Source organism: Lytechinus variegatus, chromosome 15 (assembly GCF_018143015.1).
Source record: "Lytechinus variegatus isolate NC3 chromosome 15, Lvar_3.0, whole genome shotgun sequence".
NCBI lineage: Eukaryota > Metazoa > Echinodermata > Echinoidea > Temnopleuroida > Toxopneustidae > Lytechinus > Lytechinus variegatus.
This window is the reverse complement of record NC_054754.1, coordinates 14,449,266-14,474,310: the sequence shown is the minus strand read 5'-3', so window position 1 is coordinate 14,474,310 and position 25,045 is coordinate 14,449,266. Positions and strand designations below refer to the sequence as shown.

Below are 25,045 nucleotides of genomic sequence, written 5' to 3'. Positions count from 1 at the left end.
CAGTTGGGTAAATCGATATGACTTCCAACTGGAAATGATTTCTAACTGGAACCAGTTGGGTAACTGGAAATCCTAACTGGAACCAGTTGGGTAACTGGAAATGACTTCCAACTGGAAATGATTTCTAACTGGAACCAGTTGGGTAACTGGAAATCCTAACTGGAACCAGTTGGACAACTGGAGATGACTTCTAACTGGAAAGATGGGTAACTGAATTCTAATTGGAACCAGTTGGTTAACTGGAAATCCTAACTGGATCCAGTTGGGTAACTGGAAATGATTTCCAATTGGTTACCAATTGGAAATTTTCCAGTTACCCAACTGGATCCAATTGAAACCAGTTAATTTGCATATTTTCTGCCAGTGTGCACAGATTAATGTTTTATGAGATTCATCATAATTTACAATGTATCTATTTAATTTTTTTCCATTTGAAGATCCACACTTTTTCAGATAAGTGTTTCCAATACTTAGCAGTGAAAACCATGTTCATAAATGTTATAGATTATAATCAAAACGGATTCAAAGATAATTAGTACACCACTAACTGTTACCAAATTACATCAAATAAAAATACATATATTTGAAGAACTCCGATATGAATATATACATAAGAAAGTATTTTATCAATGCCCTTTACATTGGTATTAATAGACAAATAACACTGCTTCTGTGTTGGCATGAGCAATAGTTAGTGCAAATGCTAATTAAGTTCATTCCAACTGGAAGTTCCAATTGGATCCAGTTGGAAACCAATTCGCTTCAACTGGTTCCAGTTGAAAACCATTTGCCTCCAATTGGTTTCAACTGGAACCAATTGAAACCAGTTGCCTCCAATTGGATTCAACTGGTTTTAATAGGGAAATTGGAACAACTGGAACCAATTGAAAACCAATTAAAACCAATAGCCAACTTGCCCAATTGGTTTTAACTGGAACCAGTTGGCAACTGGTTGTCAATTGGAACCAGTTGTTCCAATTTCCCTACCGAAACCAGTTGGCCAACTGGTTTCAATTGGTTTTGCTCTAATTGGTTTCAACTGGATTTTGGTCCTGGATAGCGAGCCTTTAAGCTATTTGTCACATTTTTACTTTCATTTTTTCTGAAGTCCAGGTATTGTTTATTATTAACAGTATCAGACATCTGAGCAGGGCAACTTTGAAACATTGTTGCCTGCTTAAGACTGGGATCAAATAGCCGGTCAATAAAATTCCAATAGTTTATCCAAGGGACCAATTTATTGCCCGCTCAGGAAAGTCAATTAGAAAATGCGTGGAAATGTAGCGGGGAATAAAAGGCAGCGCTAATTAACTTCCGGGTATTCTACACGTTCTAGTACGTGTCCTTGAACCACGCAGCGCTATACGTGATAATGGTAATCAAGTTAAGACAACGCTGGATACTGCGTCCCTAGGCCAGGGACGCGTCATTTCAATTACGTCACAATGGTAAAGTTTAGAGGCCCAGTCTGCTCAACATGAGAAAACAGATTCTCATTCTAAAAAAGTAAAATATCTAAATTTTAATGATTTTTGCTCTAGATGTCTGATTCAGTTAATAATAGCAATATTGACTGGCCTGGGGGCGAAAGGACATATATCGCCCTCACTAAATTGATATAAATTGATATAAATCTAGTTTGGGCGATATGTGTCGTATTGCCCCGAGGCTAGTCAATATTGCTTTATTACATGTGTATGCTAGGAAGAGATACCGTGTAATCTGAAGTGTACTTTCAGATATCCTGTACTGAAACTGACAGAAACTGACTGGTTCTCAGTTGCCATAGAAACCACAGCTTGGTAGGATCTCTGTGTGTGTTATTGAAAATTTGCAACATGTGATGAGTTGATTTTAATGGTGCAACTGTTTTATCAGGGGGAGCTGATATCTTGACCATTTGGCCTTTGAAGCTCTTGCCATTCCAGTCTGACCTGAAAGATTCCAATTGTTATTGTTTTATGAGCTGAAACATTCAGTTGCCAAATAAATCACACCTCTGTGGGATTTATTTGTTTTAGTTTGTGACGGCTTGCGGTATGTGACAAGTTTATAATTACGATGCATTTTTTTTTTCAGGGAGGGCAGAGACTCAGATTGCCATCCAAGAGGAGAGGGCTCGCATGGAGGCTGAGAAACTAGAACAGTCCATGAAGAAAGGCAATGGCAAGAAGAAGAAAAAGAAGAAAGGGGGTAAGATGAGGACCAAGTCCTCGGGCTCCACCAGATCCACGTTATCCTCGGCCAAGTCTCCCAGCTCTGCCATCTCGCCAAGGTCAAAGGTCGCAGAGGGTGACAGGCCGATATCGGCAATATCTGCTTTGGGACTTGATCCTGGTGAAATTCTGAATGGTGCTCTGTGAGTATTTTGATAGAAAGTAATAGTGCGACAGTCCCATTGCCATTAAAGACAATGATACACCCGCATAAGCAATAAAAGTGTTTGAATTATGTAGTGAGTGAAATTCTCAGACTCTTGAGGAATAGTAGGTGCGTAAAATAGGCAGACAAGTTTCAGTAAGTTATATTGTTATTATTGGATTGAAGCACTTGTTAGTTGGCTGCATCACTGACACTACCCACCTCATCATGCTTTCTTTGTCTAATTACATACCATCATCATCCTTTTGATCCATGTACATGTATAATCATTAGTAACTGACATTTGGGCTAATTGATGTGTGGGCTAGTCATGACTTGGTCTACTGTCCAATTTATTACAGCTGAAATGAAAATTAATCCAAGTACATTGAAAATTAATCCAAGTACAATGAAATTAATTCAAGTACATTTAAAATTAATTCAGGTACATTGAAAATTAATCCAAGTACGTTGAAAATATTCAAGCACATTGAAAATTAATTCAAGTACATTGAAAATTAATCCAAGTACATTGAAGAATAATCCAAGTACATTGAAAATTAATCCAAGTACATTGAAGAATAATCCAAGTACATTGAAAATTAATCCAAGTACATTGAAAATTAATCCAAGTACATTGGAGATTAATCCAAGTACATTGAAAATTAATTCAAGTACATTGAATTAAACAGGATGAGCAGAACTAGTTATTAGAAAAATATTACAAGATGGGACATGACAAATTGGGGTTCGTTTCTTAAAGCCTTAAAGTTAGGGTAACTTTTCCATAAACCACCATGATAACCTTGCTTGCGATAGCATGCTGATTCCTTGCTACCATGGTAATTATTTCCATGATTGATTTAAATTCCGTTATGACACAGGCTCCTAGTTGTAGATGAATTTTAATCATGTGAAGTTTAAACTTGATAATTGAGCCCAATGAGAATTAACCAAATACTAAATATAATAATTATACTTGCTTATATAGTGCCTAATACTTACTTTGTCAGAAGTCTCTAAGCACTCTACAGTATATGCAGCATAATTACCCTGGCTTCAGCAGTGCAGCTGTTACGCGCGCTGCGTTTCAAGGAATAAATTCCTGCCAGGTACCCATATACCTCACCTGGGTTGAGTGCAGCACATTGTGGATATGAATATGGATGATAATGGCCTTTAATCATCCAAATGAAAGGATATTAAAGCAGGTGGAGTAGTTATGGTGGATGAAATCAGGGGATGAAAGTGAATCTTAGGCAAAATTTATATCTTGCCACAGTGTTACAGTATGGATACACTGCCACCAGTGCTTTGAAATCCAAACCAAAACTGAAAATATTAAACAACAACAACAGTAAATCATTGCGATACAAGTAAGTAGCAAAGAACAAAAGTAAATAATTCCAGGATAATATTCATAATACATGCACTACTTTTAATGGAACATTAGTAACACCCATGAGAATAGATGGAAATGAAACGTGGTGACCTACTAAGAAGCTTAGCTTGTGGGCCATAGGCCACCAGAAAGTAATAAACTTACATAAGCAATCATTTAAAACATTATAAAACAAGCAAACAAAAAATTGGAGTAAATAACCAAAGTAAAGATATACATATTTACAAAAGATACACTAAATAGTAACAAAAATGTGAAATGCAGAATGCCAACAAATTCTATCAGACCTAAAGTATAATAATCTGAAATTCGAAAAGAGGAAAAAATAAAGAAAATAAGCAGAGCTCTATTTTTGCATAGATAATTGTGGGAAGAATACAATTTATAAAGTTAGACAAGATATCACCATAGGCATTCATTTTCTTCAGTAAATCGATCTTTAACTTGTTCCTAAAAACACTAAACACTATAAGTCTGCCTGCGTGACTTTTGGCTGATTATATGGGTCATACTTGTTTTCATTTGTCAAAGGATTTAATTGGTTGCCCCTTTGACGATGTTGTGACATATTATATGACATTGAATTTTGTCCACAAATATGATGTAGGGCTTAAAGCTTTGTCGCACATGTCTGGATGAGCTTTAATTCTTATACTTGCTGCATCAGCAGTCGTTCCACCTGCAAGAAAGTTTCAAAGATTAATTTAAAACAAAATTGAAATTCATTCTCTTGAGAGCATTTCATACGTACATCCTTGTGATTAACCATAGCTGAAATCGGTTTATAGTGGCCTTATTAATTCCTGAAATATATATAAGTGAGGGGTTTAATTTGCAATTGCCGTGGCTTTTGAAAGAGTTTTTGAATTATTAAAATGGTGGAGGAAATTCAATGGGGTTTTTATTCAGATTTCAGTCAAGGTTTTATTATAAGATGAAATTTGTATATCACATAGGCTTTAATATACATGTATGACTCGTCTGAATATGATGTGGATTTAATCTTATACAGTGATTATCAATAGCAATATTTTGTGTGATTTTATTAAAATTTAATTAGTGTGTGCTAATTTTGAAAATCCATCCAGATTTTTATTATCATGTTTTTCACCTTGAAGATGCTTTATTACTGAAATAAATGTTTTGTGTCAAAAATTACTATGCAAATTTGAAGATACCATAAGTGTATCATATCTGTTAGAATACAATGTATTTTTTTAGAAGAATTAGTGCTTTCAGATTTTCAATGGAAACTCCTATTGTTGAAGTTCCATCTTACGTTGTACTGTGAGTTCACTTTATTTTGCTGTGGAAATATATTGAAAAAACATTCCACTGCGAAGTTTGCTCTTTGGTTGCCTTTAGCTTTCGAAATTTATTACACAGGCACACAAAAAACACAGGTGAAATTAGGATAATCAGTGTGTGATACATTTTCATTATTTTATTAATCATAAAATACAGCCTAAAATTACAGATAACTTTGCCTCAGTCAACTCTTTTGGTACCGCAGGAATTTGTTCAACCTACCATGAAGGAGAAATTCTACCAAGAAAATGAATATTGATATTAAATACTGAACAATGTCTTGCTTTAATCTGATCTAAAAAAAAATTGACTTGGGCAAATATTCAACCAATAGAAGTTTGACTTATGCAAGGTTATCTGTATGACCAAAAGTCAACAATAGCTGAAGTGTTAGGATAATTAGTGCATAATTTATTCATTTGATTTCAAACACGCAAGCTAAAGCTTAAAATTATGTGATTAGCTTGTAGAGATATTCATTTATATTAAGATATTATGATTCATAAACTTGTTGATCTCGACTTTGTTTTGACTGCATAAAAAGTGAACGAGAAATTCCCATATAATTCTAATTGAATAGAAGTGAAGAGTAACATCTAATGGCTTACATGTATGTTTTAGAAATTAATTATATTCTTTAAATTATAATTATGTTTATTTGCTTGTATTATATCATCAAATCATGTGCAAATCTTTTTTGTATGATAATAAATGTGATCTATAAGACTATCTGTGGGGATGATGTGTAGTTTATATATTGTCTTAGTTTCTTTTCTACAGGAATATACACAAAATTCTTAATTGCAATTAACACAAAATATATTCATGAAAACTATAATCAACATTTTATATAAAAAACAAGCTATAAGATGCTTTACTTCTTCATACTCTACTTCACAGTTTTGACTATCTTAAAATATTTTCTTATGATTAGCTTATAGATAGGTATTCTAAATAAGTAGGCCTATATGTTATAAAAGCAATCACTTCACAATTCTATTTTAATATTTGTTCATTCATCTTGGAAATTCAATTCTTAAATTTTATCACTTTATTGTATTTGTACTCAGGCACTGCTCAGACCGTGCCACAGTGCAATATTAGTGATTTGAAACATCTCCATCTTAAAATTGATACTAATGAAAATGTCAATTGCTATTTGATATTGAGTAATTTTTTTACAGAAAAAACTTACCAGACCCCTATATATACATAATACAACAAAGAAATGGAACACACATACAAACAAATCGAACATACAAAAAGTAACAATTAAAGAAACAACAGCAATGAGCTATTTGGACAGTTTTGTGAAATTTATAATAAAAACATAGAGTATTGGATTTAGTACTGCATGCATATCTAAAGGGGCTTTATTTCTCATTTGCATGTTTTTCAGTGGCAATATGAAGTGAAGATTTGAGAAATATGCTTCAAATAAAAATCTAATCTGTTTGATTCCAAGACATTACCTCCAGTATCAGTTGCTATTATGGAAATTATGGGGTATAATATTTTTATGCTCATAATTTTTAAACAAAAATCAACAACACAAACAGAATAGGGGCTTGATATACAAAATTTGAAATTCAAATATTCTCAAAGAATTCATTGATAAAAAGAAGTTAAACAGACCCTACTTTTTGCATTAAAAAAACAATTGATTAGCTGAGAAGTAATGTTGCTTTTTTTATATTGTAACCCCTTGGGCTACTTTTTTTTTGGGTGGGGGTCATCTCTCGAAGGGGTGCAGTAGTTATGATTCGAACACAATCTGAGGTCGATTTCAAAATATGCAATCTCAATTTGAGTTTGATTTGGTTCTCTTGAAACTCTTTGTTACAGAGCTGCCAAGTAGTACTGATTTTCCATATTTCATACTGAAAATAGAGAAGAATACTGATGGTTTCATGCAAAATACTGATTTCTTTAGTTTCAGTTTATGTGTTGTCATATGGTATTCCTGTGGCAATACTAATTTCCTCACCAAAATACTGATTTCAGCCTTGAAAATAGTGAAATGTTCTTGGTCACGTTGGCAGCTCTTTTGTCAGGCAAGCCCCATGTATATATATGTATACAGATTTGAGCTAAATTGCTAACTGCACTTGGTCCAAACGTGCTATGACCTGGTGCTTTTGTGTCCAGTCTAACACTACTGTCCCTATCTTGGACAGATCACTGGATCCCGTCTTACAAACAGTTGCAATTGATTTGATCAATCTCAACTATATGGTAATCCATCAATGTCATGAATTATTCTACAGGCAATTTTTGCACACTGTCCTATGTAAACAAAGAGAAGCACAGTTAATACCGCATTCAAGAAAATAATGTATGAATATACATCATTTTAGATGTTGGCATAGCTGGCTTTCCATAGGTGTGTTTGATCAGATCAATAGACCAGTTCGTAGTTACTTCATGGGCAATTTTGGTCAAATGACCTTTCATTTCTTTCATCATGATAGGCAGATTTCAAAGCAAGATATTACGTAAGCTTGCCTTACATAGCAGGATGAAGAAATTGAATAGACCAGGTGACTAGAATGGCACACCAATGAACACTTAATGAAGGTATTTGTTGCATTCCTACTTTAAATGCATATCTTAGCATGTTGCACAATGTACTTGACAAACTGTGAAATACCAGTCGTTCGTGGAAGCATTGTTGTTTTTTTGTGGATGTAAAAGAATATATGAATAATCAAGACATTAAAGTTGGTGCTTATCTCATTAGATTTTAAAGCACCATGTCACTTTAGTACAAATGACCTTCTGATCATGCGTAGAATCTTTTGATCATGCGCAGAAAGGAACTACGAACTGGCTTATTGCAACTCTTTGTAAGACGGCCCTGATCACAATCTTGCAATCATTGGCTCTTGGATAGTTCAATGCAATTCATGCAGTTCATTTTGCATTGTTTGGTGTAGGGCTGTTATGAAACCAAACAATTTCTATGTGTCCTGTAGTTCTACCAACCCAGGTCCCTCAGCACGTTCAGTTTCCTTTAGTTACTAGATCCGCCTGATCCTCCTGTAGACGAATTGGAAAAAAGAAAAACATCATTATTCTTTCCAATATATTATAAATCTATTTCTGACTAAACTAGACCTGGGGGTGTTTCACAAAGATTTAAGTATGACTTAAAGTATGAGTCGCACATATTTGCCTAGTTGGGCGCGTTACAAAAGGCACAACCGCTTTGGTCAGATCATGCAGAGGACATGCACTACTGCTTATTGATTAATAAGATTGCATGTTTTATTTCAGATTCATGTGGGCATTTCAGTGCAATTTAAATCATACTTAAATCTCTGTGAAACACCCTCCAGAACTAAAATTCAAGAATTAGAAAAAAAAAATTGTTTTTATTAAGTAATGAAAAAGGTAACCAGCCATTTTTGCTAACCCTTTTTTCTCCCTTCATTGACATACTTAGTTCATTATACCATTGGTTTGGGGGATTTTGAACCTTATGTATTTCTCTCTACATCATCATTGTAACATTACTGTGACCATTTTGAGTACAATTTTTCTGCTGCATTTGGCTGTCACAGTCTGCAGAGAATTTTTAATGACTGTTCAGTGAAAGGACACCATAGCTTTTCTGTAAAGGTTTTACAGTTACCTGAAGTATGGCTTGATTTATCTTGGCCAACGTAGTGATCAACGATGGTATAGAGGTAAGGATTGATGGCTGAGTTGATGGGAAGAACCAGAGCAATGAGCCAGGCATAGACATCAGCTGATATGACAACGTGATCAGACTGGACAATGATTCCAAGAATGATGATAGGCATCCAGCAGAAGAAATCTGTTGCAACAATGAGCGAAAGCTTCAGCGCCATCCTGATTTCATTGGAAGAATATCCCTTTTGCCCAACGGCAGCACGGCTGAAGCGAACCTTGGCAAAGATAGCGATGTATGCCACCAGGATGATGGTGAAGCAAATGAAGTTGATTCCAAGGAAGACAGCCACGGAATACTGCCATGTTGAAGCGGATGAACCAGCAACAACCTTTTTGACCTCTATGCCGATGGTATTTAGTATGTCCTTGTCAACTTCCGCCTGCAGGTTGATGTTTTTTCGGATAAGAGGCAGGCCCACACAGACATCACTAAGGTCATAGGCGTCGGGATCAAGGACAGTCAGCAACACAGAAGTGCCACTGAGGATTAGGGCAACCACCCAGATTACCCCAGTACAGACTTGAATGGTAAAGATGGTGAATCGATGCTTCAAGAAGGGGAACACGATACAGATGAAGCGGTCAACACTGATGAGGACAATGAGAAACACAGAGCTCTCACTGCTCAAGAATGAAAGGAAACCTGCAAAACGACACATCCCACTCCTCCGCCATTCATGAGCCAGACCTTTCCAGAAGTAAGAGTTTCCTATGTAGGCATCGGCACTTGCTATGATCAGCAGATAGAGTCCCATAAGTAGGTCAGCAACGGCCAAGTTGGCTATTAGGATGGACTGTATTCTAGCGACCATGTTGGTGCGCTTGGAACGCAGTCTGGTCACCAGGACGAAAGTGTTGCCAAACAAAGTAACAAAGGCAAGCAACCAGGTGAAGAACTTAATTGCAGTATTGTGGAGGAATGTCATCCTGCAGGTGAAGAGAGGCTCTGGAGGTTTCTGTAGGGCACACTTTGCATTCGATGGTAGAAAACAACATAGCCGCTGATCATAGACAAATCTACAAAACAAGAAACCAAGGGGGAAGAAATTTAACAGGATACAAGTAAAACCCAGAAATATGTAAAAATTTTCAATTGCTGAAATATGAAGGAAACTGAACAACCTCAAATGTTTAGCTGGAAACATCAATGTATCAGCATAATCATTACTGTTGGGTTTATTTTTGTTCTTGCCTTAACAACAAGTGGGTCTGACTTTAGTTAGTGTTATATTTTTTAATGATAATTTCATTGTGTTTGCCACAAGAAAAATGTAAATGAGGTAAATGTAGTAGTAGTAGTAGTAGTAGCAGCAGCCGTAGTAGTAGTACTAGTAGTAGTAGTAGGTAGTAGCAGTAGCAGTAGTAGTAGTAGTAGTAGTAGCAGTAGTATTAGTAGTAGTAGTAGAAGTAGTAGTGGTAGTAGAAGTAGTAGTAGTAGTAGTAGTAGTAGTAGTAGTAGTAGTAGTAGTAGTAGTAGTAGTAGTAGTAGTAGTAGTAGTAGAAGTAGTAGTGGTGGTAGTAGAAGTAGTAGTAGTAGTAGTAGTAGCAGTAGTAGTAGTAGTAGTCGTAGTAGTAGAAGTAGTGGTAGTAGAAGTAGTAGCAGTAGTAGTAGTAGTAGTAGTAGTAGTAGTAGCAGTAGTAGTAGAAGTAGTAGTGGTAGTAGAAGTAGTAGTCGTAGTAGTAGTAGTAGTAGTAGTAGTAGTAGAAGTAGTAGTGGTAGTAGAAGTAGTAGTATTAGTAGTAGTAGAAGTAGTAGAAGTAGTAGTGGTAGTAGAAGTAGTAGTAGTAGTAGTAGTGGTAGTAGAAGTGGTAGTAGTAGTAGTAGTAGTAGTAGTAGTAGTAGTAGTAGTAGTAGTAGTAGTAGTAGTAGTAGTAGTAGTAGTAGTAGTAGTAGTAGTAGTAGTAGTAGTAGTAGTAGTAGTAGTAGTAGTAGTAGTAGTAGTAGTAGTAGTAGTAGTAGTAGTAGTAGTAGTAGTAGTAGTAGTAGTAATGATTTTAGTAATGAGGGATGACATCAAGGTATTTTGATAGGGGGCAGGATGACCTAAAAAAAATGAACATATGGTTGATTATACATACTTTTTTGCACTGGCATAAATCCAAGTGGCGAACCTTTTGTTTAGGGAGGGTGATTTATTGTTTCATCCCCCCCCCCCACTTAAATAGTATGACGTCACGGAGTTACGCCAAAGCTTCTTTTTGTGATATAGTCTTCTTTTCCCCTTTTCTTCCTCTTATTCTTCTCTTGTTTTCCTCTTATTTTACTTCTTAGAAAATTACAGCGGACAGTATTCTCCTGACACCCCACCCCATAGCACTGTCCCTGGGAAGTAGAAAAGTAGTAGGTTGTATAGGTCATTATTGTTTCTCATAGTAGTAGTGGTAGTGGTAGTAGCAGTAGTAGTAGTAGTAGTGGTAGTGGTAGTAGTAGTTGTAGAAGTAGTGGTAGTAGTAGTAGTAGTAGTAGTAGTAGTAGTAGTAGTAGTAGTAGTAGTAGTAGCAGTAGCAGCAGCAAGTAGCAGGTAGGTAGGTAGGTAGGAAGGTAGGTAGGTAGGTAGGTAAGTAGTAGTAGTAGTAGTAGTAGTAGTAGTAGTAGTAGTAGTAGTAGTAGTAGTAGTAGTAGAAGGAGGTGGAGGTGGAGAAGAAGAGTTAGAAGAAGAAGAGGAAGAAGTTAGTAGCAGCAGTAGTACTATTTTCTTTCATTCTGGACCCCTCAGAAGAACAGCCGCTAGGCTGAAGAGGGCTATCCAGCCCATGTGTTGGAAAATGAATAAATAAAAAAAAAAAAAAAAATTATAATATATGTTATCACATGAGATTGAAGGAAAGACAAGTAAATGTGAAGAACTTACACTGTTTCAAGACTTTCCAGCCCATCATAGAATCCAGGATATAGATGGATTGGAGCTGGGGGTGTTAGCATCAAAGACCTATATGAATTTAGTTGGAGAGTAATACCAGGTAAGCCTACTGCTCAGGACATTACACCTCATAATCTGATTGGTCTGTGTGATTATTCAACCTTTAGGATTAGACAAGCCAATGGCTTTATGTATGTCCGCTCGCTATCACTTCCAGCCAATCAGGAAGTAGCATTAAAGCTATCGCACAAATTATGTTTAGTCTGCGATCCAAGTTTGGAATAATATGTAGTAAAACTTGATGCGAATATAGGGAATATTGAGACATGGAACTTCTTACTGTACTGTCCAAAGTTGAATTTTCGCATCATCGTATGGATATTTATGTTCAAATCTGTGATGGCGCTACCATAGAATAAAAGCGAATTGAATAATGCAGTCGTAATGTTGTCTTGGTGATTTAAAACCAATTTGGCCTTTTCAAGCTTGGTCTTTGTGATTGATCTTCTCCAAGTTGTCATATAGACAAACTCAGACTGATCATAAGGTGAATCAGTATTTCTCTTCTTCAAATATTATTTTAATGGAAACCTTCCATTTTTAATTGATGTATTAATAAACAAATCTTCAAGAACAGAAATAGTTCATTTAATTTTTGCTTGTATAAGTAACAAAATTATTCTGCATGGTAGAGTAATTCAATAAAACTGATCATTGCAATTCATTAAGATGCTTTAGAATACAATCGCTATATACGTTCCTACAATATCAGTTATATGATACGTGTATAATGTTTAATGTTTATGTGTATAATATTAGAATTTTACTTTTGTTGAATAATTATTAATTAATTGAAAATTAAAATTAATGTGTAATTCCACCAAAATGATTACATAAATAAATGAACTGAATCTGATTGCTGATGATAATAAATTAATTTCTGGTATTGTATTCATATATTTATCATTATCATCCTAAGGTTTACTTACAAACTTGTCACATTAGTAAGATTGGTAAAGGAACCCGGTGCAACCTCCGAAATGGGATTATCTTGGACGTTTCTAAAAAAAAAAAAAGACAAGGAAATAAAAATTGTAAGATTTTGGAAATGGAAATATTTTACAAGTAGAATATAAAAGCTCACGCCAAAACGCATAAAAACCATAAGGCATAGATATCAGGTAGTAAGTATGTGCATTAAACTCTTGTAAATATTGGTTTTAAATGGCAAGCATTTGTAAGAAAATTTTTGTTTCGGAATTTCACTATTCATTTTTCCCAATTTATGCAAATTAAATAAATTGAAATTGCATTAGGTTTATGGAAGGATGCAAGCTTAGCTTTTTAGTAGCCCCATCCATTTAATACTGACATTTTTCATATTCATTGTTTTCTATTTCTCTTTTTCTATGTTGCCCTTTGGTGTTGTACGTTACTCAAACATTATTAATATTCTATTTTTTTAATATATTTTTACTGTTAACTTATCTCATGGACTAGACAAAAAGAATGTGTTTTGTTGCAAAATCGGAAATAAGACAAAATTTCTCGAAAGAATTAATATGTGATTTACTTACAGACGTAGCAGCTTTTGTCCAATTCCATCAAACAAACTGGAATTTATTGATGTGATACTGTTGTTTCGTAAAATCCTAGAAAACAAAATTACAATTATGTTTTTGATAGAGGACAAGACAATTCTATTCAATTAGTCCATGGGTGTCGATTTGTGGTGTGAATCTATTGTTGAAAAGGGTTGATATATTGTTTGATCCACCCCCCCCCCCCCTTGAATAGTATGGCGTCCCGGATTGACACCATGCAGTGAATTTGTCAGTTTAATTTTATTTTCCACAAAGAAATTCTTTAATTTTACAATCACAAAACCACAGTCAAATTTACAGTTAGGTGTATAATCACGGACAATGTAATAGAAATTAATATTGTTATTATAAACAAGAAATAGTAATAATCATCACCACCACCATTATCATCACCACGCACAATATTCATAATTGTTATGGCCTTTATACAGTGAGTCTCATAAAAATTATGTCTATTTAAACTAGGCTTGAAAAGGAAGAGGTTTTGTAGGTTAGGTTTTTAGACTTACTCGACACTACCTTTTGTTAATGATCATCCATGAATATAGGCCTTTGTTTTTGTGATAGCTTCGGTTGGAAACCTTTTGAAACCAACTAAATTATGGAAATACAAGCATTGTTTGAAAGAAACAGAACTTTGCTATTTCTTTCTTGACTATTTTCTGTCTGTGGTAGTGTGGTTGAGGTATCAAATTAAGGAGCAGATATTGACATTTAGGCATGTGATTCATTTTTTGTGATTCAGATACCCCCCCCCCCGCCAAATGATTTTTGGTATCCTTTCTTCAGATTGTATTTACTCATTCATGCTTTAATGGGCAATCTATGTTATACAAGCTTAAAGAGGAGACTCTAAGCTTTACAAATAGAGGTCATTTGTCTGTTGTATTTGTGATTTAATTATGAAAAATCGTTGTTAAATCTCAGTTTTGATTTTTTTTTTGCGGGACACACTTTATAGTGCCGAATCTACTTGCAGATTAAAAGACACACTGTTCACTCCTGAAAAATTAAAGAAAGTATAATTTTGTTATAGTAGACTGGTTTATCCTTACAGACGTTCTAAAGAATCTCCGAGCTCTCGAAAAGTTCCAGGCCTAATACTGCCAAGTGGATTCTGATTCAGTCCTCTGGAATGATGATGAAGAGCAATGAATTCAAAAATATTAGATAAATGATCACCATCATTGTCGTCATAATCATACAGTTAAAAAATATATTCAATTTATTACAAGAAAATATAAAAAAGATTTTTTTTTTTGTAAGTTACAAAACCACTTCTGCGGAAGTTCAGTAGTATAATGAATTAAACTCAGAACTGGTTTGATAAGGGGGGTATGGAAAAAGAGACTGACAGAGAGGGGAAATAGGAGGAGTTCCCACTTCCCGGGGGGGGGGGTTGGGTTCTGCCTTTGATCTTGTTTTGAAGTTTAATTTTGATTGGAGTAGTTATTTATACCATATAATTATATTTTGTCAGGATTATTCACCTAATTTAGGTAAAAATTATAAGTAATATTTTAACAACTTTTGAAATGATGAACACAAAGCTAAAAGAATGACAAAATAAAGATTAGTTTGTTGATCGATTGATTAAAAGACAAAATTTACAAATGTAGCAGATAAAAGGAAAGTAATAATGAAAGAAATATTCGGATTACTTTTGCATGAATAATATATTAACAAACGAATAAAAATGAAAAAGGGAAGGATTTTATTTCAAATTATTTAGTTAGTTATTCAGATGAAACTTACATGAAGAATAGGCTGTGAAGATCCATAAAACAACCCTCGTCAAGCCGCGAGATTTTGTTCAAATCTAGGTACCTGTTTGAGATCGCATTTTAATTGAAGAAGACGACATTGTAATAAACCTTTCATTCGTCATACAAGTTTCTATGCTTCAATGCAAACTTTTAGGCCAATTTGCAAGCACTTAGGACACATTCTTCTGATTCTAACGAAAGGTGTGATGTTTTTGTAAGTGTAGAAACGCAGTGTATTCATACTGTTCAGTAAATATATTAAATTGAATTATTTCGTTATATTCTACATCAAATACACGTCTTTGTTTATTTGTAAGCCTTATTAGTATTCTTTATTATATGAAAATAATAATGAATTACTTACAATAATCTCAACTTGTGTAGTCCTCGGAATGTCCCACGTTCAAGATAAGTTAGGCTGTTATTACTTGCAATGCTAGAGAAAAAGGACATAGATACAAGGGACCAATCGCAATTGAAGATATTATGATGCCCACAGACAACCCCAATTCCGGCCCCAAGCTACCCGACTTGCCATAATAATGTCAGTATTATTGATTAAACTGGTAGTTACTGTTTCAATGCAGCTACGGAATGGTAATGATAAAATCCAAATACAATGTATAATAGTTTGAGTAGTTGTAATAGTAGAAGTAGAAGAAGAAGTAGCAGCAGCAGCAGTTGTAGTAGTAGTTGTTGTTGAAGTGGTAGAAGTTGAAGTAGGTAGTAGTAGGTAGTGGTAGGTGGTAGTAGTATAGTAGTAGTAGAGTAGTAGTAGTAGTAGTAGTAGTAGTAGTAGTAGTAGTAGTAGTAGCCCGAGTAGTAGTGGTAGTAGTAGTAGTAGAGTCGTAGTAGTAGTAGCAGCAGCAGCAACAGCAGCAGTAGTATTAATAGTAGTAGTAGTAGTAGTAGTAGTAGTAGTAGTAGTAGTAGTAGTAGTAGTAGTAGTAGTAGTAGTAGTAGTAGTAATAGTAGAAGAAGTGGCAGCAGCAGCAGTAGTAGTTGTTGTTATTGTTTTAGTTGTTGTTGTTGTTGTTGTGGTAGAAGTGGTAGAAGTAAAGTAGTAGTAGTAGTAGTAGTAGTAGTAGTAGTAGTAGTAGTAGTAGTAGTAGTAGTAGTAGTAGTAGTAGTAGTAGTAGTAGTAATAGTAGTAATAGTAGAAGTAATAGTAGTAGTAGTAGTAGTAGAAGAAGAAGTAGCAGCAGCAGAATTAGTAGTAGTAGTAGTAGTTGTTGTTGAAGTGGTAGAAATTGAAATAGCAGTAGTAGCAGCAGGAGCTGATGTTGTTGTTAAAGTAGTATTTGTGGTAGTGTTGATGATGTTGCTTTATTATAGTCACAGCATCCTTACTACATAATCTCTTTGACACTCACATCTTGACCAGTCGATGCATTCCGATAAACACATCAGGTGGCAACCTCTTCAGCTGGGCTGAAGTGATGTCTCTGTATTTGGATATTAAAAACATCTTATAAAACCAGACATTCATTAAACAAAGTTAATTATGATCGCCTTTCCCTTCGTGAAATTGAAATAGGAAAATAAAACTTGGTTACAGAAATCATTTTGGCCCACTAAGGTTTACAGGCTCAAATCTCTTTCATACAAGGATTCTAGGAATCTATTATCATCTAGCATCGTCTTGAGGATAAATATGACAAATGAAATAAATATTGATTGCTTTCCATTTCCTTGTCAGGAAAACATCGGAAATGGTCATCAGAAATCTGATTCCGAAACAAAGGCATATATCACAATGGAAAGCAAGTAATCGGAAGCGAAGAGATATACAACAAAGCCAATAGAAATCGAAACTTTTCCTCAATTATTAATGAAACCGAAGGGGGGGGGGGGAAACAATCCATTTCAGGGCACCAGGGTATTTTAGGGGACTCGATTGACGTCACTTTCCCTCTCAATCAAATAAAAAGAATACTATAAAGTTACACGACCAAAACCCAGCCCTAATTTTATACTCTTTCTTTCCTTCTTTCCTTCTTTCCTTCCTCACTCCCTCCCTCCCTCTTTATTTATTTTTCTTTTTTATTCTTTCTCTCTCTTTTTTTTTTTGGGGGGGGGGGTCTTTTCAGGTTTTGAACATGATGGGGCGGTTGCCTTCCCCCACCCCTTTGTATATTTGAGGAGACGATCAGTTCGATATTTCATACTCACAGCGTATGTACATTTCGTAGCCCATTAAAAGAACCCGGATGCAACTCTCTGATCGGTGCATGGTTCAGATTTCTGAATGGGGAAAACGTAAAGACACGCCCACTTGCTAAGAAGCCGAATTTGTAAAGTATTCATGACGTTAATAAAACAAACGTTATTTCATACTAACCCTCCACCGAAATATATGCACATCAAATTAATTGATTGCGAGTCCTGATTACTCCTGTAATATCTATCATGTCTATTTGGCGTACAAGCTAATTGAGTATTAAAGGACAAGTCCACCCCAACAAAAACTTGATTTGAATAAAAAGAGAAAAATTCAACGAGCATAACACTGAAAGTTTCATCAAAATCAGATGTAAAATAAGAAAGTTATGGCATTTTAAAGTTTTGCTTGTTTTCAACAAAAAGTTATATGAACGAGCCAGTTACATCCAAATGAGATAGTTGATGACATCACTCACTCACTATTTCTTTTGTATTTTATTATATGAAATATGAAATATTTTGATTTTCTCGTCATTGTCATGTGAAATGAAGTTTCATTCCTCCCTGAACACGTGGAATTCCATTATTTTAACATTTTGTGCTTCAGGCAAGGAGGTCCTAATCGTCAAATTCGTAAAAATTGAAATATTGTATAATTCAAACAATCAAATACAAAAGAAATAGTGAGTGACATCATCGACTCTTTCATTTGGATGTAACTGGCTCGTTCATATAACTATTTTGTTGAAAATAAGCGAAACTTTGAAATGTCATAACTTTCTTATTTTACATCCGATTTTGATGAAATTTTCAGCATTGTGCTCGTCTGATTTTTCTCTATTGATTCAAATCAACATTTTTCTGAGGTGGACTTGACCTTTAAAGAGCTCTATAATTACAATTTCTGTCAAATGTAAGTAGTGGATCCCTTTTTTCAGTAGTATGATTTTCATCACTTATATTTCCTTAAATCACAAAGTGCATCTGAAAAGATTAATTTCCATGATAAGAACATATTATTGGTATAAATCAAGAGGGTCCTTGTTTGTTTTTAAACGTTGCAGTAGGTTATTTTGGGTGAGCGAGCAAAGCGACCTAATCAATAAACTTATGTTTGATAAGACATTATTTATGCCATATATTTGACATGTGCATAATGAAACTTTGGTATTTTTGTCCATTTCCAGGGAAACGAAACAACACATAATACTTTGACAACTTACAACATAATCGTTTTGGGAGCAGTATTGTTTCTGTATTCTTCGTTCCAGCCGCTCGAACAATTTACCCAGAACGGGAGCCAGTTGGGATCGCTGCACTGGGGTTTATCAGGACCATATCTCCCGAAAAACGCAGACTCACCACACGAACAATCCAACGGGCACATCACAGTTTCTATGAGTTCGATTATGGATTATGAAGGATTATGAGAAATATTTCATCATCCATCGTCATCGTCTTCCTCACCGTCATAATACACTACCATTTCATCATTTAATTTCTACAGCCGCATAATTCTTGTCGAATCTTAGTTCTCAGTTTACTACCATCATTATAATTATCACAGTATCGTCATCACCACCATCATCTCGACCATCATCGTCATCATCATCATCGCATCACCACCACCGTCATCATCATCATAATCATCAACATCTCCATCATCATCACTACAATCACCATCACCACCAACATCCTCATGGTCATCATTCTCATCATCGTCATCGTATTCACTCACTAACATCGTCACAATCGTCATCGATCATCATCTAGTCATCATTCGTGTCGTTATTGTAATCTCCATTTACTTCATTTTGTAGCCACATCACTTCCAATATTTCCACCCCCCCCCCCCTTTATTGGCATGAATGCACGAGTAATACAACCGTCATCGATGACGTCTGTTGATACCGTAGTCAACGACATCAAGGTTCTTACCACAATTTTCTTCATCGTCTCCCAAAGGGCAGTCATTCCAACCGTCGCAAACCCTTTCTTGTGAAACACACAACTCGGGTGAAGCCATGCACTGGTGAAAGCCTGGTCCACATCCTCTGCCAAACTCTTGATCTATAAAAGCCGGAGTTTAAATTTATCGGTGAAAAGTAAAGCTTATTTATTTGCTAAAGTTTTAAAGAGACAATTTGCTGAACGGTCTTAACGATATCGGACAAACACCGTGGCCGCAGAGGGTAAATAAAATAGGCTTTAAACAAAACTTGAAACTGACAACATTAAAATGGATAAACATGGTAATGGACCTTTAAAAAAATTAGCTTTAAAGTTGTGTCAAAACTTAATAAGTAAATTACATGAACAAAGGAAAACATGTAGACTTTTTTCTTTAATTCGGACTTCCTATCTCTTTTTAAACGGTCAAGCATGATTTTAAATATACACATTTTCCGGAAGAATGAAGACAGATGAAAAACTTACAACCATTATTTTGGTTCAGAATGTCAACATTTTTCACATTTTTGGAACGTTAAATTAATACCCGACATATAGATTAAACAATTAAGGGTCACATTTTTTGTGGTAAATCGCAAAACCACAATGTCCAATAAACATACTCGTTTCAATAGGCATACTAGTATGGTTTATAAAAACCCAGTGAGAATCGTTTTGGGGGAGATACATTTTTCAAATGATCGCAAAACCAGAGGGTCATGGGTACACCGATCGGACATCATTAAGCTTCTTTTGTTTAGTAGATTTATGAAGACAAACTAAAAACACACACCGAAGCGAACAAGTCATAAGCGAACATAGCAAACACAACGTTTTCGCACAGGGTATGAAGGTTCGTTATCATTACTTCGCGCCAGTATTTTCACAGACAATTGTGATTGGTCAATTTGTGAATAAAACGTGACTCACCGAAGCATTCTGCGTCGTCTGTGTAGTTGGCGCATTCGAAAACTCCATTGCACTGAGCGTCGGATGCTATGAACTGATGATGCTCGGTCGAACACCAGTGAGATAGATTTCCCGCCCTCTCCGTCACGGTGACATCATCTTGATCTAAGTGTAAGAATTTATACAAAATTATGCAAGTTAAAATGTAACAGGGAAAGATAACTGCGTGTATGACCGCACGCGGGAAAAATTGAATTAATGACCGCACACGTCAAAAATAAAAACAATATGTAGGCCCCTAGATATAGGCGTGATTATTTTTGTTTTGGCCTGGTCCCTTACAAAATGATCAAGTGACTGTGGAGACGAGCGAGCGAAGAATTCGAACTGATTATGATCGAGTGTGTGTGTATTTGAGTTTTGTCAGACGTGTATCAATGATTATCAGATATGATTATTTACGTCTGGGACCGACCTTTAACGTCACCATCCGAAAGACGTGACTATAGGGCTCGGACCTCGAACCTCTGCATCAATTTGTAACTTCCCCACATAGCTTGAATTACATGCGCACGCCACAACGCCCAGTTAGCTGTGGCGTTTTGTTGTTTGTATGATAAGTTTTCTGCTGCTGCAGTTCGTGCTGTTCTTCACTGCCCCCTCCCCCTCTGAATTCAATACACACTTCGGTGGATTTTTTTTGTAAAAAAAAATTTTTGTAAAAAAAAATTTTGTAAAAAAAAATCATTTGATGGTGCTGTCCCTCTTGATCATTAACTACGGTCATACTCCAGATTATGAGTGTTTGGGGAGGAGTTTCCGCTCTAGGACGCAAGACGGATTCAAGGACATGGAAAACCTAATAAATACCCTTCATGACAAAGAGCAGCCAAGAAGTCTTTGTCGAAAATTTGTGAATCCAAACACCCGTTTCGTCTTGGACTCTGGACAAATGACATAATTTATTTACAACATTTCGTCAGTTCCAAAACTTAGGATGAAACTGCTGTTACGGTTCACCAATTTCTTACAAAGACCTCCCAGCTGTTCATTGTCAATTGACAGGCATTTTTCAATACATTTACTTTGTTCTTGAATTCGTCCTGCGTCGCGGTGCAAAAATTCCTCATCAGCGAAGCAGCTACATAGATATACAATATTTGTAAATGGAGTTGAAATAGAAAACATATAAATATCATTATTAGCCAAATCATACAAAATTTATTTCTCAAACTATAATAAAGTTTACATTTTTTTAATTGTGTACTGTAATAATCAAATTTTTGCCACTTTATTTACAAAATTTTGGTCAGTTTCGCCTGGTGGATTTTTTTTTATCAGTTTATTTGAAAATCGTCTTAATTGTACTCCATATCAAACAATAGTTATTCACCTGTGATGTCCATTGTGATGACTTCCAGATCAAACCCTGTGAGTTCGCGTCTTGTGTCGCTGCAGAATGAGATATTGGTGATGCCGTCATCTTTGAATAGGAAGCCTTTGACACCCGTGCGGAGGTGCGATGTGAAGGGCACCGGGCGTGCCGGGGACGTGTGGGTTATGGTCAGGGTGTCCCATGGTTCCTCGAGGTTTAACTCATTTACGATTATCAACGTCTAAGTATTAAAAATCAAAATCAGGAATTTTATGTTAATCATTTATAGATAGTTGCCACCACCATTATCAGCACCATTATGTCCTGATAACTATAACCAAATATTATATTTTTAAATATGAATAATCCTGAACTAAAGCCTTTAACGTCACCGACCTGGAACCGACCTTTAACGTCACCATCCGAAAGACGTGACCAGGGCTCGAACCCGGGGCTTGAACCTCTGCATCAATTTGTAACTTCCCCACAGCTTGGATTACAGGCGCACGCCACAACGCCCGTCTTGGACTCTGGACAAACGACATAATTTATTTACAACATTTCGTCAGCTCCAAAACTTAGGGGGAAACTGCTGTTACGGTTACCAATTTCTTACAAAGACCTCCCAGCTGTTCATTGTCATTTGACAGGCATTTTTCAATACATTTACTTTGTTCTTGAATTCGTCTAGCGTCGCGGTGCAAAAAATCCTCATCACAACTGGGCGTCGTGGCGTGCGCCTGTAATCCAAGCTGTGGGGAAGTTACAAATTGATGCAGAGGTTCAAGCCCCGGGTTCGAGCCCTGGTCACGTCTTTCGGATGGTGACGTTAAAGGTCGGTCCCAGACGTAAATAATCATATCTGATTGATACACGTCTGACAAAACTCAAACACACACACACACTTATTTTGGAATTGTAATTATTGTGTATTGTAAATTTTACGTTTATCTTATACCTTGCATATCTTGTATGTCTTATATTCCTTATGTTGACATGTTATCACCATTTTTTGTTTTGTTCTGTACATTGTACATTATGTGACTGTGTAAACCCCGGGGGGGCCACTTACATTGGCGAGTGGATACCATGCGCGACCAAAAAAACACGTAAAAAGGATGTCCTTTTCACGATAGGGCACGTTACGTACGTAACGTGATAAGGGTGTCAAAAACACAAAAATGATGAAAAAAGGGTATCTATTTCGCTAGGAAAATTACGTGTTTAGGGTCGAATTTGCGGGGATAATAAAAAATAATTAAAATGTTTTATAAAGGATGTCCTTTTTGCCCCAACACTACGTGTTTAGAGTCCTATTTGCGCTTGCTGTAGAAGGTTGGGTCGTACTAAGCCAAATAAGGTAAAGCCGACGACCGAAGGACCCTTAGCAATAAAACATTCCTGTACTTGTTTAGGGGTTCATTTCAGGGAATATTTGCCAAGAGTATCAATTTGTTTCCAATACTTGTTAAGGGTAGGGTTTCACACGCCAATACTCGTTAAGGGGTGCATTTTCAGAATATGGAAATTACGTGTTTAGGGTGCTTTTTGAGACCCCATGGTCGCGCATGGTATCCACTTGTGAATGGAAGTGGCCCCCCCCCCCGGGTGTAAACCAGAAAATAAATATAATTTCTACTATGGACAATATTGTTAAATTATTCAATTCATTTGAATTCAATTACCACTAAGAAGCACCAACAGAAGCACAACCAATATACAATTATTTTTTTGCTTACTATTTATAACGAATAGAAATAATATTCTCCACCATCACCTCTGTCTTACGTTTCCTTATTAATCCCCCTCCTCCTCCTCCTTATCCCAGTAATCCCCCTTCTCCTTACATTCTTCTCCTGCCACCTCTTCCACCCTATTCATCTTTTTAACCATCACCAGGGCGGATTCAGGATTTCCCAAGGGGGGTGGGGCACATTTTCCCGAGAAAAATTTTACAAGAAGAAAACAACAACAAAGTTTTCTAACCCCAAATTAAGGGTATTTCATCCACGAAAAAATTTGACAACCAAAACGAAAAAAAAATGGTCTTCACTTTCAAAAGTTTCAAAAGAGGCGGGCACACTTCTGTTTTAATGGCATTTTTGTGCCTCTTAAAGGGGCACGGGCCGGCTTTGCCCCCCCCCCCTGAATCCGCCAGTGAACATAACCATCATCATCATTATATCACTGTTAACATTGATAGAAAATTGATTGAAAGAAGATGTACTTGATTTCCTGGTGGAGTTACAACAGCCCACTCTTGAATATCATCGGAGGGGTATGGAGATGGATAATTTGAAGAATTAATTCTCGTCGATTTGAAGCTCCAACAGAAGTTGATCCCTGTAAGGAAATGAATCAATATTCAGTCAAACTTTTTATATTGATCATTAAATACGCTCCTAAAAGGTGTACATTATGTTTTGAAAGAGAAGTACCTCCATCTTCAACCATTTCGTTTTAAGAAATAAACAGATGTTATAATTATCAATTATTCACAAGTCGATTTCACTTCAACCTTTCAACCAGAGAAAATGTATAAGCTATAAGTCAGACATTTCCTTGGTTAAAGCAAATATAAAACATTTAAACGACAAGACAGAAATATGATAAGGAGTAGATGATTCAAGCACAATGAGGAACGTGCTAAAAATTACTGAAACAACGTCAGTCTAAGCCAATGAGTCATGATACATGTGTGCCTGCAACGGATAGGTATTTCAATTAATCAATGCATATGAAAGAAAAAGAAAGAAAAAGAGAACAAAAATGTGAAAACTCGAGTACACCTAATAAACGCAAAGGTAATAAACACTTTCAATATTAAAATGAAATGTTCATGTACTTCCCAATGCAGACTTATCCAACATTCCATCGTATGTTATTAAAAAAAGTAGAAACATGTGTAAGCAGTTTTTCAAATCTCAAGTAAAGACACAGAGCAAGTTCTATTCACAGTGAATAAAGAAGAATTAAAAGTTGTATTTACCTAAAACAAAGAGGACGAATAAACATAAGCGAGAGCTTGGAGATAATAGTCCCATCATCTTGAAAGAATGAAGCTTAATGCACTGCAAATAATTCGATTTCCCCTCTGCGTTCGTTGTAGCAGTGACCCGTAACACAAAGCTTAACATTCATCGTAGAACACTTGTTAAGATTGATTGCAATGGCTCCAATGTACAATCAATCGTGAAAATAATGTGTACGATCGATCGCTAACATTCGTGTTACGGGACCCAGGACCATAAATGTGGAAGCCGGAGTCATATTTCAAAAATCCCAAATTTTAACCTGGTATAATATAGTAATACCTCTTTGCTTATAAAGAACTGGCTTGCGACGAATGATACAAAATATTGATCTATCGTGAAATGGTCCTTGAGTGATTATGCTGGTAGTTAATATTGATTGAAGTAAGAATGTAAACTGAACTGGATCCGGTCAGTTAAAAAAAAATCAAATTCAAAATAATGATGTTCTACTGGTGTAAATCGGGAGAGGGGTGGGATTATACCTCCACACTTTTGTAAAGGGGGGGGGGTGGCCTGTAAAATCGCCTCCACACACACACACACACACGTACACATACACTTTTTAAGATATAGAAACAGGGCCGTCGCTAAAGGGGGGAGGATGTGGGGGTCCGA

The 25,045-nt window shown here is 35.9% G+C and overlaps 2 protein-coding genes across 2 annotated transcripts in view; one reads left to right on the top strand and one right to left on the bottom strand.

Annotated features, from left to right (window-relative positions):
* LOC121428466 overlaps positions 1-5,800 on the top strand; it is a 40,977-nt gene extending 35,177 nt beyond the window's left edge. The window contains exon 16 of the mRNA XM_041625093.1: positions 2,080-5,800. Coding sequence (XP_041481027.1) covers positions 2,080-2,363 — 284 coding nt within the window. The 3' untranslated portion in view covers positions 2,364-5,800. The remainder of the gene's footprint in view (positions 1-2,079) is intronic.
* Positions 5,801-7,870: 2,070 nt separating this feature from the next.
* LOC121429257 (G-protein coupled receptor GRL101-like) lies at positions 7,871-24,757 on the bottom strand. The gene is made up of 16 exons (XM_041626235.1): positions 24,385-24,757; positions 23,623-23,738; positions 21,414-21,636; positions 20,042-20,185; positions 19,100-19,231; positions 18,385-18,556; positions 17,171-17,242; positions 16,372-16,443; positions 15,363-15,434; positions 14,988-15,059; positions 14,288-14,362; positions 13,206-13,280; positions 12,618-12,689; positions 11,620-11,697; positions 8,706-9,784; positions 7,871-8,110 (listed from the first exon to the last, which is right to left on the bottom strand). The coding sequence occupies exons 1-16, from the start codon at positions 24,530-24,532 to the stop codon at positions 8,085-8,087; spliced, it is 2,628 nt and encodes an 875-aa protein (XP_041482169.1). The 5' UTR covers positions 24,533-24,757; the 3' UTR covers positions 7,871-8,084.
* Between the last annotated feature and the right edge of the window lie 288 nt (positions 24,758-25,045).